Consider the following 16,418-nt stretch of genomic DNA (forward strand, 5'->3'; position numbering starts at 1 on the left):
TGCGCTACCACATGGAGATTGACTTGATAAATCCACGACAGCCATAGCCACATCTTCAACACGAGAGGAGGCCACTCGTTTTCGACCTCTATCTGGTTGAACACCAAGATGTCCTGTCGCTTCAAATTTCGCAATCATTTTGCGCACAGCACAAACAGTCATAGGTCCACGAGGGCCTTATGCGCTTCTGAAGTTGGAATTCTCCGATAGCCGCAGCTGCATTGTTGCTGTTCTGATAGTACAGCTTCACTAATTGCGCCTTTTCCTGCAACGTTGTTGGCATTGCTGCTGTAATGCAGGCAAACATCTACTGTATGATTTTGAAGAGACTGCTTTGCTTTTACACAGTACAGTAGAGCTGAGTAGTGGGGCTGTGGCAATAACTTACGATTACGCAAATAACGTCAGTTATTTGCATAATCGTAACTAAGTTCGTTACGCGCCATACAGTGACAAATTTTGTAACTAATTTCTTTTTCCGAATAAATGGCGAGCGCATTCTTTATTGTACCTGTTGTTCAAATTTCTCTTCAGTACGAGTCTTAGAACTCGCTCCAGAGCCCCTACATAGAGATACTTTAATTTTGACAACCCTGTACATGCTTCCCTCTGCTGGTGGATTTAATTCCTATTTGTCCATATATATATGCACAGTGGGCAGATGAGATGCATAACTATTTATTATTAATTAATTTAATTTTTTTTGGTTCGTGCTGTATAAGCTTTGCCTTCCCTTGCATTCTATTGCCAGCACTAATACATATACACAGTAGCGCAACTAGGGTATGCGTCCAAAGGCTCCAAATTGAGTTAAAGAAAAGCCTTAGCATAACTGAATTTATAAATTCATTTTAAAAATATGATAACAACTGTTGTTTATCTAAATCGATTACTGTAAAAGCCAGAGCTTTTATGTATAAAGCTACATGTTTTTGAATTATAATATAATAATGGCGATTGCCGTTATTGAGAGATCTCAATCTGCCCCTTATTGACAGCAGCTGGAAGGGAAACTCAACACGGATAGCATCAGCAGGTTAGGGAATATTAGGGACAAGAAAATGTTAGAACTTATAATTTCCGTGATCCTGATAGTATCATAGGGTTGAGAGTAGTGGAACTGTTAGCGAGGGGAAGAGTGATGATGGAGTGCTCAGATGGATAACGAGTGCGATCTCTTGTTTTAGGTAAGAGCAAGAGTTTTAATTTCATGAAGGGGGAACCAACAAAAAACAAATTTAATTGAGATTTATCGGAACAGAATCTCATACACTAGTAGCGCGTTGGCTTAAACTGTTTTCTGGTCGATTTGCCTGATTTTTGATGAAGAAACCGGGGACATAAAAGAAAATAATAAATAAAATAACACATACTGCCCTCGAACGGGACTGACAAAACAAAAAACATCCGATAAAAGTTCTTCGCCTCATTGACTGGATTCGAACTCAGGCGTTTTCCACCGGATGTAGAAAGACAGCAATTACAGCCACTGGGTTACTTACTGGTGAGCAAGAGACTATAACAGTCTCGGTTGCTACGTGGCATCTACAACTGAAAGACAACATACGTCAGCGGTGTCGGACAAGAGTGTTTGAACGTTTTATTTTTTTTTTTTGAAGGACTCGGAAAAATGTTCAAAGGGGACCCCGTTCAACATTTTGTTGTGCCAAAACCATATTTCGGGATTCGGCACTAGCTGGGAGGGAAAACACAGACGAATGATGGACATTCCTGGCACTCAAGGATGATTCCCCCAGTGAGGTCCATTTAATAAAAATAACCAAGAACTACCACTACATACGTGTTGTTGTTTGGTTTTTTTAGGAGCATTAGCAACTAAGGCCATATTGGCAACTAAGGCATTAGCAACTAAGGCCGCCGTAGCCTAGTGGTCAGGCGCGCGGGTGCATAAATACACGTGCCTTGAGTGACCGGGGTTCAAGCCCGTGACTACTGAATACGGTGCTGTTTCTTGTATTCTGTCTATCTTGTGAACTCCTCTGACCGTTTGGTCGTCCCGGAGTATAAACAGAAAATTTATTTATTTATTATTATTGCTCCGGGAATATGCGGTGGTCATTTCCTGACCTTTCCGCATCCTTCGTATTTGGTAGTCACGGGCTCGAACCCCAGTCTAATCAAGAAACGTGTGCTATGCACTGCTGCTCCTGCCCACCTGGATACGGAGGCGCCTACATACCTTTTCTACACCTACACCTTTTCATAAAAAAAAACCAAAAAAAAAACCCTACAATACTTTGTAAATTTCAAATTGCGTAGCACGCGAACCCGAACTGATCGTGTACACTAGCATATAGCATTCACAATTGTTTTGGAGTCAGCATAGTGCTACTCTGTACCACCACACGCCACCTCTGCCAAGCCGTACATGGTCGGTCTGGCAGAGGAGCGTGCGGTTGTTTATCAGTTCGTTAAGTAGATCAGTATGCCCACCTGTCGCTGTAATTATTTCGTTAGTTTCACATTAGTTTGATAAATTAAATAATTACTGTAATTTGTCGCATGAACGCGTTGCCTTCGTGTAGTACGCATTAACATGCGTAATAATTCATAAATTATTTTTTTGCATGTATTTTTAGAGAGACTCTCAGAAAAGTTGAAAGAGAACCCAGTTCAACATTTTGTTGTGCCAGATCCCGTAACCATTTTTCGGGATACGGCACTAGCTGCAGTGGCGGATTTCCGCACAGGCGCACGAGGCGCGCGCCCGGGGACTCTTGAATCGAGGGGGTTTCAAATCTCACGTCTTAAAAAAAAAAAAAAAAGATTGTTTCATTTAAAATTTTTACACTCATCTTTATTACCGTTACTGAATAAAACTAGAATTTAATATGAGAAGTTAGTAAACTCTTATGCGAATATCCCTACATATTATATGAAATATCTATGCGAACTAAGTGAATCTGAAGTAGAATACATATTGTCATTAATGCTTAAATTAAACACCTTCAGTTTTTTCCTAGTGGAAAAAATCTCCACGAGTGAACATTGGAATTCAATGATTGGAAAAATATAGCCAGAGGCCTAAAAGAACACGAATCTTCCCGAGGCCATATCAAATCAATGTTGACTCTACAAAAAACGATTATCAATTGCTGAACGTATCGATACGCACTTGGAACAGCAAATTGATTCAGAACAGAAGTATTGGCGAGCCGTTTTACAACGAATCATTGCCACTGTGAAATTATTGGCCACAGAGAAGACACAGATTCAAATCGAAAGGGAAATTTTTTTAAATTGTATCGAGTATCTAGCGGAATTCGATAGCTTTTTGCAAATTCATTTGCAAAAATTTAGCAATCCGGGTAGTGGAAAGGTGAATTATTTATCGCACACGGTATGTGACGAATTTATAGGTTTAATGGGTAGCGAAATCAAGAAATATTTAATTTCTGAAGTTCAAGAAGCAGTTTATTACTCCATTATTGTAGGCTCTACTCCCGATATAGCTCATATACACCAATTAACTTGTATCTTGAGGTTTGTTGACAAAAATGGAAATACAAAAGAAGGATTTTTTTTTTTGTTTTCTTAAAATCGAAAATCACGATTCAGAATATTTAGAACGAATTTTTCTTGAATTTTTAAGAGATTTATCGGTAGATATAAAAAAAAAAACTGTAGGGGACAAACGTACGATAATACGGCAAATATGGCTGGCAAATACAGCGGATTGCAAGCAAGAATAAAACATCATATTAACACAGCAACCTATGTACCATGCGCTAGCCATACCTTAAATTTAATAGGAAGTTGTGCTGCACAATGCTTTATTACGTTACGTTATTTTGATTTTGTTCAAAATTTATATCTATATTACTCAGCGATGGAATATACTTATAAATAGTATGACACATATAATTGACACTAGATGGCCATCAAGAGCAGACGCAGTTTCAGCATTAAAATCTAATTATCAGAATATTAAAGAAGCCCTAATTCAAATTAGTACGTTCGACAATGAAAAACCAATGAGCAAATCGGAGGCGAAGAAATTAGCAGAATATTTTAATGAATATGAAATAGCTTTATTAACAGTTTTATGGGATAAGTTGTTGTTGTTGTTGTTATTTGGTTTTTAGGAGCATTAGCAACTAAGGCCATATTGCTCCGGGATATGCGGTGGTCATGCTATGGGATAAGTTATTACAACGAATAAATAGTACTAGCAAATCATTAACTGACATGCAGTACAATTTATTGTTAGGAACAAATCTTCTGAAATCACTTTCCGATTTTATCATGAATGTCAGGAACAAGTTTGATATTGAGAACGATGCCAATTTACTAACGGAAAACCGAAACTACAAGGAGACCATAATTAAAAGAAGAAAATTGCAGTTTGAAGAAACAACTCTAAATGAAACATTTTACTGCAAAACAAATTTTGTGATAAACGTACATAACGTTATTTGTGATGTACTAAAGGATTTTGAATTATTTTTCAATTTTAAAATGCCTGATGTCCAATTTAATGAATGTGTAGAAAGCATATCTACAAAATATCAAAATGATATTGACATTAGGTATTTTAAAGATGAAACTGTCCATTTTATTGCATTCATAAAAGGAGAAAATGTCGCCAATCCTGTTGACATGTACAAATTATTAATTGGAGGTTTGCAATCTACATTTCCGAATGTAGAAACGATTCTAAAAATATTTTTCACAATTTCTATTTGCAACGCGAGTGGTGAATGTTCATTTTCAGTTATTAAGAGTTAAAAATTACTTACGAAATTCCTTATCTCAGTTGCATTTAAGTCAATTGTCAATGATGTTTATAGAAAATAATGTTGTTCGGTTATTAGATTACGAATCTCTAATTGATAAATTTGCTAAAGCGAGAAAAGTTCCTATTTAGTTTAATTTTTATATTTATTTAAGTGCATAACAATCGGGACATTTTCAGGATAGCCAATGCTACCTTTGTGTCAATGACAAAAACATAAATTGAAAAATTAAACTTATCATTATTTCCCCCCCCCCTCCTCTAAAAATATTTAGAGGAGGCCTCAAAATTGAATTGCGCCTGGGGCCTCTCAAGTGCTAAATCCGCCACTAACTAGCTGGGAGGGAAAATACAGACGAATTATGGAATATTGCCTTGAAAAAGAGCGAATGGTCACTGGACTGTGCAATAACAACCGGCTATGAAGCACTTTTCAAGTTAATAGAGAACTGCAGATGGCAGAGCTGCAATGTTTTTCAGTCAATCACTGTTTTCGCTTGTAAAACACGCCATTCAATAATTTCGTTAATATAAGAAGCACATATTGTGATCTCCAAGCAAAACAATCGCCTAATTGACATCATGACAATTGATATTCCTCCTGCTCTGAATACAGAAGTAACATACGAAATAATAAACTGGATGATTAACGGGCTCCATCACTCTGAACATTTAGTGTGCGGGGATTTAATATGCTCCTAACCTAGCCAACCTGCAAACGAGAATTACTGATAGCTTTGCATCGTTTAATATTATTAATGACCAGCACTACCAGAGGAAATAATGAGGCCTCATGTAATCGATACTATTCCAGACATCACTTTTCAATCCGATCACGAACCAACCGAAATGGTTCTTCATCTTACTATCCCAGACCACTATGTGTAATCGCGGATCCAAACGAAATCTGTTATTTATTTGTCACTCAAGTCACTTTTTAAGTTAAAAGACGAATATTAACGGCACACCGAAATAGTGATTACAATCGAACTCGATGGAATTCTTCCTAATCTCCAGGCATACTTGAACTGGGTTACGGCACGCCGGTTGAGAACCACTGATTAGATATTTACATATGCAGCTTTGCAAAAAAAGTGGTTCTGTCTGATCGATGAACAGCATGGTAGTCTCCATTACTCTTTCAAAATTTTTAAAACGAAACAAGAACTGCGCAAGCAATGGAATAAATTTGAGTCTACTCAAGATCGGATCAAATTACTCCAGAGTTCGCGAAAATTTCAACAATCTACGGCAATGAAAGCACACCTTGAGGAAACAATAGAGGAGAGACTCATAAAATCTAGACTCGTATGTATACGAACTTGCCTGTATACATATGAGTCTGGATTTTCCCAACTCGACCCTGCGGCATGGATGGAACTCATTACAAGATTTCAGTTTGGTTCCGACATTAATGTAGATAATGACAGTTACCTTAGATGTAACACATATGCATCTACATTCACACATGAGGAGTTATTCAGGAAGGGGAATGCCAGAGGTGAAGTAAATTCTGGCAGTGAACTAGATGATTTTGTAATGACTGAGAGGAAAGTGGAGGAGAAATTGTTGAGAATAAACATAAAAAAGGCACCCGGGGTGGATGGGATCTATCCAGTTATATTAAAGGAGGCAGCAAAGGAAGTAAGCAAGCCCTTAGCCATAATTATGAGAGCCTCTCTGAACTCAGGGGAGGTACCCATAGACTGGAGATGTGCGCAAATGTAACCCCAATTCACAAAGGAGGATCAAAGGCTGACAAAAGTAATTATAGACCTGCGAATTTAACTTCTGTTCCAGGAAAATTAATGGAAGCACTGGTTAAAGAAGCACTGCAGGATCATTTAGACAAGACTTCAGTTATAGCTCGGCCACAGCATGGTTTTGTTAAGGGGAAATCTTGCCTGACCAATTTGATTGGATACTATGATGCAGTCACAAAAGAACTGGATGCAGGGAATAACTTTGATATTATATATTTGGATCTTAGAAAGGCTTTTGATGCACATGGAAGACTGCTGCACAAATTGAAGTAGTGTGGCATTGGAGGCAAATTGCTGCTATGGATAAAGGGATGGTTGAGGGGGGGGAAGAAGACAGAGCAGTAATCAATGGACACTGCTCATCGTAGACTAATGTTATTAGTGGAGTCCCTCAGGGTACAGTGTTCGATCCATTGTTGTTTTCTGTATTTATAAATGATATTGATGATGGTATATATCAAGCTTAATGTCCAGGTTTGCAGACGATACAAAGGTTAGCAGGGTTGTTAAGGACACTACTGACGCTATGCTGCTGCAACAGGATCTGGAAAGGTTAAGCAGATGGGCTGAGAGGTGGCAAATGAAGTTTAACATTGACAAATGTAAAGTACTACATTTGGGAAACAGTAACCCCAGAGCAACGTATTAACTCTGTGGTACTACACTGACAGTGGTAGAGAATGAACGGGACCTGGGGGTAATTGTGTGCAGCCAGATATGAAGTTTTCTGAGCAGTGCAGACGGGCTGCAAGAGTAGCTCATGGTGTCTTGTCAATGATATACAGGAATTTTTCTAGCAGGGATAAGGAGGTGATTATTCCCTTGTATAAGGCAATGGTCAGGCCACACCTTGAGTACTGTATACAGGTCTGGAGGCCTCCTTTCAAGAAGGATGTAGAGCTGCTGGAACGAGTACAGAGAAGGGCAACAAGATTACTGAATGTAACAAAGGGTTGCTCTTACGAAGAAAGGCTTAAGTTTTGCAAATTACAGTGTCTGGATACTAAGCACCGGCGAGGTGATCTGATAGAGGTGTATAAAGCCTTGAATGGTTTGAGTATGCTCAAGCCGATGGGATTCTTCCTCTTGCTCAGAATAATCACCTGAGTGGGTATAAATTCAAATTGAGGAAAAACAGATGTAGGACAGATGTGCGGAAATTTGCCTTTAGCCAGTGGGTAGTTGGTTGGTAGAACAGACTTCCATCCCTTGTTGTTGAAGTTGATAGATTAAATAAATTTAAGGCTCAGCTGGACAGGTATTTCGAACGAACAGAGGGGTGAAATGGGAGGTTTTTTTTTTTTTTTTTTGGCTGATGCTGCATAAGCTTGCTTTCTTGCATCATGCCTATGCTAACACAGCTACCGATGCAATCATAGATTCAATTACCAGAATTACAATTACAGGGACAGCTGGAGCTGATGGAGTACCACAATTCATTTTAAACTATTATGATTGATCAACTAGCGGTGATATTCAACTAGATCAGTGCAGGGAAATATTTTCTGCTGCAATGGAGCCATTCCATAATAAACCCATCCCGAAGGTTGCACATCCAAAAACTGTGAATCACTATAGACTATCTCCCATGAATTCTCCCTTCTCAAGCTCCTTGAGAAAGCCCTCCATCCCAGTCTGTCCCATTACGTTATGTTCCATCAATTTCCACAAATACACTACCCTATTCCACGCACAGTATCTAGTAAGGATGACAGCGTGAGTTGTCTTCTAATGACAACCCACTCTATTCTTGAAGTTTTTGAAGAGAAATCTGAGTTGGCCATCACCTACAATGCCTGGAGGCAACATAGGTGATGAAAACTTTTGATAATGTAAACGTGCCTACCAGTTTCTGCAACACTGAGGGTGATGCGCCGAGTTTTTCATATATCTCTTCCAAAATTGGTCACTGCAAATGAAAGTTAAAAACCAATCATAAAGTCCATTACTGTGGAATATTGCAGGAAGAAGTTGTCCGGACTCCTCTTCACAACTTTAATCATCCCTCTGACAAAGTGGAAAACATATTATACTACGCAGATGATCTGAAACAGCTGACCTACATTTCGCCAAGTGATGATCACAGTACAATTACCAACAAAATCAATCTTAATCTAGCACACTTTGCAAACTATCTTAAACAGTTTAATCTAAAAGTTAATTCAAATAAATCTGAACAAATGCTGTTTTCTCTCAAGCCTAGTTTTTTATTCTGTTAAGAGGTTACTGCCAAAATTTTGCAACACCGCTGTTCAATCTGCAGATCATTAAGTAATTACAATGTACATACTCCCTCCCGTCCGTTTTTTTTTTTTTGTCCCATTGTAGGGTGGGAAGACCCTCTAAAACGACACATTAAAGCAGCACACAAACAAAAGAAAAAAACGAGAGAGAGAGAAAAGACAGTTTAAAGTCCAGGTTAGGGTGTCCAAATCCAGGTTATAAATAACTGTCATCCCATTTCAAGGTCCACAGCGTCATCAATCAAGATGGTTACAACAAACCATACCAAATCAAATAACGGTGAGTAAGGAAATCCTCATTACATCAAGGACTTCAAGAATCTATATCCTAGAGTCTGCAGGAACAAGGTACTCTGCTGAGAAAATATACTTGCGATTTAATTTTTTTATTTTATTTTTTATTATTTCTTTAATTTATTTATTTGTATTTTATTTTTTTATTATTTCTTTAATTTATTTATTTGTATTTTATTTTTTATTATTTCTTTAATTAATTTATTTATTTTTATTTTTCATTATTATTATTATCTTTATTATTATTTTATTTTCTTCTGCTTCATTTTTATTAATTTCGATTCCATATCCAGCACCATGGGTGATCGTTTTTTTTTTCCCCTCTCTCTGGAATGGGCCCCCAGAGGAACCTGGCCTACCTTCTGGCAACATCAGGTGAGTCTGTCTCTCTTGAGACAGTACGTGCTTTACATGGGTAGCCAAACGGCCAGAACAGAACACACACACACATAATATACACAAACCGACGTCACACACATATCTGGCTCATTTGTAGTGATACTGTTCTTCACAGAGATACGAGGCGGAGTTCAACAAACGTTCTAGGAGCCGCCCTTTAAATATACGCATGTCCACACACACACACACACACACACACGTCCACTTCCTGGCTTGAAGCCATATTGATTCGGAGCAGGCAACCGTGTAGCACTGTAGTGGTTGTCTATTTTTGACGGAGTAAATAACAATGAGTACACTGGAAATGAACGCTAGCTCAGTAGGTCCCTGGCCCAGGCACCAGGGATAGTAACCAGGTGTTGCTAGTTCCACTGCCAAAGGCTAAATGGGCGGTTACTCAACAACATAACTCAAACACTACACTATGATATATCGACATCACTTCATTGATTGGCTTTATCAGCACGGTATCATCACATATTGCATAACGGAGTTGCATTGTTTTATCGGGGTTGCACGATAAATAAATAAAATACTTTTCCACAGCCCGTGGTCTATGCCATTCCTTTAAGTATATACAGTATTAGTCCTTCAGGTCATGCACATTCAAATTATGTATAACACAGTTTATATGTATATAAAATATACTTGTTATACACATTTTCTCTTTATATTTCCTATTTATTGTAATTTCATTTTTATATGCTTTTTAATTTTTGTGTTACTTAATTTTCTATGTAACTTTTCCTTTTCCAATTTTTAATCACATGTGTCATTTTCTGCCTTGATGTAAAACACCTGGCCGTGTCGCCGTGATGAGTATTAATTGTTTCTAGTACTTGTACCGTACTTAGCAACAATAAAGAAATTTAATTAACTGAAATGGATCGCATTATTCTTACAGAGCAAGAAGAGAGACAGAAAGGAAATTTTGAGATGCATTATCATGAAGATGAAAATCTGAATCTAGTTCGAAAGCATACTACAGAAAATGCACTGAATAACAAAAAGAGAAAATATCAGGTGAATAATTTGCTTTCCTATTGTGTTAAAACAAAATTCATATGAATATATTACTTGTTAGAATACGTATATGATTTAAAAAGAAATTTAGACTTTCTCTACAGTAGTCTGTCTTGAAATGATTTGTTAGAACAGGAGTAACCAATCAGATGGTTGAAAATCGAATCCTTGTTTTGCAAGTACATGTTGGTTACTTAAAGTTTTTCTACTAAACATTTTTCATTCATTTTCACTGTTCCAACTGTGAAATATACTAAATTTGTTTCTTCCATTAGCTGATACTAGCAGTGCTAGGGAGGGGGGGGTCAGATTTTATTCAGAATTTTGATCACTTAGACCAATTATAATTTTCTGTCATACTGCAACATTTCCTTCCCAGTCCTGTTCGTCCTTTTCACTTTCAGTTGAACGTTTTCATTTCATTAAAACAGCTGGCCTCGAAGATGTTTCCTTAACCTGCGGACAGATGATGGTCGGCAGGTTAAGTCGATGGGGCATGGTTCGGTGTACGGCGGGTGGTCAAGAACCTCTCAATTATGGGATCAGAGGAGTTTTCAAGATGCAGATTACAGGAAATTTCAGGGAATACTTGGTTTTTGTACTTGAGGCCGCATTGTCATGGAGTAGCATGACATCCTCTCTGAAAACATCTGCTTTAAATGAATATTACCATTATGACAAATACCGAAAGCAGATCTATTTGTTTGTAGCGAATTGATGCCTTTAATCTTATCAACGATATTTGGCAGCAGTAACAGTGTGTTCTGGTGGGATAAAATCCACGTGAACTTGCCCCATAAGACTGAACAGAAGATCCTCACGACCATTCTAGAATATTTTAAGCTTCTTCGTATGGGGTGGAACTGAATGCCTTCTTAATATCGATTCTGCTTTTTAATATCAGATGCGTAACTTAGTGATAAAATCGGGTTTCTATCTGGTCATAATCCTCTGAAAAAGGAGTCTTAAAAATGGCTTACAATACTCAGCTGCAAGTTTCCAAGTATCATTTCAGCTGAGTATCGTCAAGTGCGCCAAGGATACAGGCTTAACAACAGACCTTTGTCCAAATATTTGTTGCAAATCGCAATATTTTCTACCTAACTTTAACTTTTGAGATTACATTATAGACGTAGTCGCTCTTATCATGTTATGGAGTCCACTTGATTTTCTTGTCATGATCTGAGTCAATCAATGGCAATCATAAAACAATGCTGCTTGACTGACAATACGCAGGGTTAATAAACAAAAACGAACAGCAGTTCTACATTGAAGTAATTACATCACTAGGTAACTTTTCTGGTATGATAGATTATAATTCTCTCGAAATATAACAGGGCTGCATTTATACTATACCTTTTCTTTTTCAAAGGTGCGTGTGAAAGCAGTTGAAGGAAGGCACTTGGCTGGATCGAACATTAATCCCATTTGTCAACTGACTGTGTTCAAGGGTTCTAAGCAGACACACGTATCCAAGTCTACCACTAATCCTTGGTGGAACGAGATATTTTTCTTCCACGAAGAATGCACTCCAATCGACCTGTTCAATGAAACTGTGAAATTAAAGGTACCCATATGTTTACCAGATTAAACTTTGTTTCCTTCATATTTTATACCATTAATATTAAATGTCAGCTGAACAGTGTTGCTGTTGCAATTAAGTTAAATATTCTTAATCAATATTTAGGGTATATTATTTGAGTTCAAATCAATTATTTTATAAATTTCAAAATTAGGATTCAATTTTATTCTTTTCTATGCTTCATGGGAGTAGTTTCCTATAGAAAAATATTTGATTTCTAATTAACATTTTGTTTTTCAGGTTTATAATGCTCGAGCACTTCGTTCCAACACATTAATTGGATCTTTCAAGGTAAATTTCTCTTTAAGCCTTAATTTTAACCTTTACTGTATTTGTCGGTATGTTGTTATTTTCACTCGTACTCTTTTGTACATTCATCCTTCGTAAAATTTTATCCTCTATTGCAATTCAATGGCAATCATAAAACATTAACTGACAATACGCAGAGTTAATAAACAAAAACGAACAGCAGTTCTACATTGAAGTAATTACATCACTAGGTAACTTTTCTGGTATGATAGTTTAGAATTCTCTCGAAATATAACAGGGCTGCATTTATACTATGCCTTTTCTTTTTCAAAAGTGCGTGTGAAAGCAGTTGAAGGAAGGCACTTGGCTGGATCGAACATTAATCCCATGTAAAATAATTAATTATTATTTTGTCCGCTTATTTAAAGATAAATCTAGCGTCACTTCATTTCAGGGCAATATGTAAAGGAATGGCACTTAGTTCATAATCTCAGCGCTAAGTGGCGCATAAAATTAACTAAGTGTTGATAGTTTGTACATGCGCAGCTGTGTTTTGTTTAGGATGTTTCTGTGTACGAGGGTGGTTCAATAAAGAATCGCCCTCACCTACTTCCACATATCGCAGAGTGATGATATTTTGTGTGTAGCATCATACATATCTCTGTACTAAAGGTGTAAAATTTCAGCCCTGTGTCTTAATTTGTTTTTCTCTTACAGAGTTGAACGTGTGACGAAGTAGCATCATGGACTAAGTTGAAGCCAGAGCTGTAATCCGGTATCTGTTTTTGAAGGAGGGAAATCTAAAGAAATCCACGAGGAGATGACTGCTGTATATAAGAATGAAGCCCCATCCTACGGCATTGTGAAGCACTGGCATAGACAGTTTAGTTGTGGTCGAACATCCGTAGAATCTGAGCCCATTTCAGGTCGTCCACATTCAGCCATCGATGACAGCACGATCAGAAAAGTGGAGGCGTTAATCACGGAAGATCGCCGGATATCTGTGCGTGATTTTTCCCAGGAGTTGAAGATTAGTGTGGGTAGTAGTAGTGGCACTTGATGCAAGAAAGCAAGTGTAGGAGCTTATGCAGCATCAGCCAAAAAAAAAAAAAAAAAAAAAAATCACACCATACCCTCCAAATGCCTGTCCAGTTCCTCCTTAAATTTATTTAACCTATCAACTTCCACAACGACAGATGGAAGTTTGTTCCAGCAATTAACCACCCGCTGGCTAAAGGCAAATTTCCGCACATCTATTCTACATCTATCCTTTCTTAATTTGAACTTATGTCCCCGTAGGTTCGTAATCTGAACAAGTGGAAGGATCCCATCAGAATTCAGCGTGCTCAACCCATTCAAGGCCTTATAGACCTCAATCAGATCACCACGCAGGTGCCTAGTCTCCAGCCACTGCAATTTGCAGAACTTAAGCCTCTCTTGGTAAGAGGATCCCTTCATTCCCCTCACCAATCGTGTTGCTCTTCTCTGTACACGCTCAAGCAAATCTACATCCTTCCTAAAATGAGGCCTCCAGACCTGTACGCAGTACTCAAGGCGTGGCCTGACCATTGCTTTATACAGAGGGACAATCACCTCCTTTTCCCTGCTAGCAAAATTCCTATATATCATTGACAAAACCCCATGACCTGCCCTAGCAGCCTGTCTACATTGCTCAGAAAACTTCATATCTGACTGCACAATTACTCCCAGGTCTTTTTCATTTTCTACCACCTTAAGTGTAGTACCACACAGTTGGTACGTTTCTTTGGGGTTACTTCTACCCATATGCAGTACTTTGCATTTGTCAAGGTTAAACTTCAGTTGCCACTTCTTAGCCCATCTGCCCAAATTATCTAGATCCTGTTGCAGTAGCACACTGCCATTACTGTCATTAACAACCCTGCCAACCTTCGTGTCATCTGCAAACTTCGACATTAAGCCTGATATACCTTCATCAATATCATTGATAAATATACAAAACAACAGTGGACCCAACACCGAACCCTGTGGGACTCCACTAATAACATTAGTCCACGAAGAGCAGCACCCATTGATTACCACCCTCTGTCTTCTCCCACTTAACCATCCTTTTATCCATTGTAGCAACTTACCCTTAATACCATTCTGCTCCAATTTGTACAGTAGTCTTCCATGCGCAACAGTGTCAAAAGCTTTCCTGAAATCCAAGTATATGATATCAAAATTATTTTTTGCATCCAGTTCCTTTGTGACCACATCATAATAACCAATCAAATTTGTCAGACAAGACTTTCCCTTAACAAACCCATGCTGTGTCTGAATTATTGCTGCAGTCTTGTCTAGATGATCCTGCAATGCATCTTTAACCAGTGACTCCATTATTTTACCCGGAACAGAAGTTAAACTAACTGGTCTGTAATTACTCGTGTCACCCTTCGAACCTCCTTTGTGAATTGGGGATACATTTGCACATCTCCAGTCCGTGGGAACCTCCCCTGAGTCCAAGGATGCTCTCATAATTATGGCTAAGGGTTTGCTTAGTTGCTTTGCCGCCTCCTTTAATATAACTGGATAGATCCCATCCACCCCAGGTGCCTTTCTTATGTTTAACTTCAACAATTTCTCCTCCACTTTGCTCTCAGTTATTACAAAATCATTAAGCACACTGCTACAATTTGATAACCTTCCATTTTCAAACTGTAATAATTCCTCACGTGTGAATGTAGATGCAAAATACTCATTCAGTTTGTTTGCTATCTGAGCAGGATCATCAACAGTCGAACCATCGATGTCAAGTGGACCAATCATATTCATCCCTTCCTTTTAGAGTTTATATAAGTAAAGAAATCCTTGCTGTTTTTCTTAGCATCTTTTGCCAAAGTTTTCTCGTAATCCGCCTTTGCCTGTCGAACCTCCTTTGTGACCTGATTACAGACTAGCTTATATCTGCTACAGGCTTCTGCGTCGCCTGATAATTTATATGCATCCCATGCATTTTTATTCTCTGACACGAGTCTCATTAGTTCATTTGATAACCATTTAGGCCTAAACCTTGAACAATATTTCTTCATCGGTATGAAAAGTCTTCGGTATGAAAATCGTGGAAAAAGCTTCCACGATTAATTCCTTGAATGCTTCCCACTTAGAATTTACTGTTTGTAACATCGTCAGTTGATCCCACCGTACAGAATTTAAAAACTGTCTGAGACCACTGTACTCCCCTTTACGGAAGCAAAAACCCTTTCCTTTACCCCTGACGGTAGTTACCTCTTTGAGTAAATCCCACTTCAGCACACTGTGATCACTGCCACCTAGTGGTTCCTTTATCTGCAAATTCTTAATACACGAATGATCACTGCTGATAACCAGATCAAGAGTATTACTTTCTCTGGTTGCCTCTCGAACATGCTGCTGCAGAAAACAATCATCCAATAAATCCACAAAAGTCTGACTAGTGTGTGAGTGACCAACCCACAAGTTCCAGTCAATATCTGGGAAGTTAAAATCCCCCATTATAAGACATTCTGATTTACTGACCCACTCTATTTCTCTGTACAATTGTTCATTGTACTCATTCGAGTCATTAGGCCTATAACACACTCCTACTCTTATTTTTGCTTTCGCAGTGCTTATGTCACACCAAACTGACTCAACAGTGCACTGTCCATCTATATCAACTGGATGCACTTCTTTTGATTTTATGTTTTTCTTAATTAACAGCATAACACCTCCTCCCTTTCTGTCCTGTCTATCCTTTCTGTACACATTGTACTCCCCAATTCCAGTTCTGCATTCCTTATATCTTTGTGACACCACGTCTCTGCTATCCCAACAATATCCGCCTTTGATGTCTTGACCAACACTTCAAATTCATCAAATTTATTTACTATACTTCTAGCATTGGTATACATGCAAGCATACATGCTCCTATGCCTATTCCTTGTTACCCTAACACATCCCATATACCCAACTATTCCAGGATGACTGCCATCCGTCCCTGAAACCCCCAACACCCCTCGCTCCAGGTCGCTTCTTATTCTAATAGAAGTTGTGCAAGAATCACCTTCACCTCTGCCTGCGGTTACTGTTAAACTATTAGTCTTTGTATCCCCCCAAGCTAGCAGTTTTCC

The 16,418-nt window shown here is 38.3% G+C and overlaps 1 protein-coding gene across 1 annotated transcript in view; it reads left to right on the forward strand.

Annotated features, from left to right (window-relative positions):
• LOC150078290 (myoferlin-like) overlaps positions 1-16,418 on the forward strand; it is a 452,265-nt gene that overhangs the window by 43,173 nt on the left and 392,674 nt on the right. Inside the window, exons 8-10 of the mRNA XM_090384525.1 lie at positions 10,360-10,478; positions 11,851-12,045; positions 12,301-12,351. Coding sequence (XP_090240651.1) covers positions 10,360-10,478; positions 11,851-12,045; positions 12,301-12,351 — 365 coding nt within the window. The remainder of the gene's footprint in view (positions 1-10,359; positions 10,479-11,850; positions 12,046-12,300; positions 12,352-16,418) is intronic.

Source organism: Mastigoproctus giganteus, chromosome 11, assembly GCF_048544385.1.
Source record: "Mastigoproctus giganteus isolate SK-2022 chromosome 11, ASM4854438v1, whole genome shotgun sequence".
Taxonomy (NCBI): Eukaryota; Metazoa; Arthropoda; class Arachnida; order Uropygi; family Thelyphonidae; genus Mastigoproctus; species Mastigoproctus giganteus.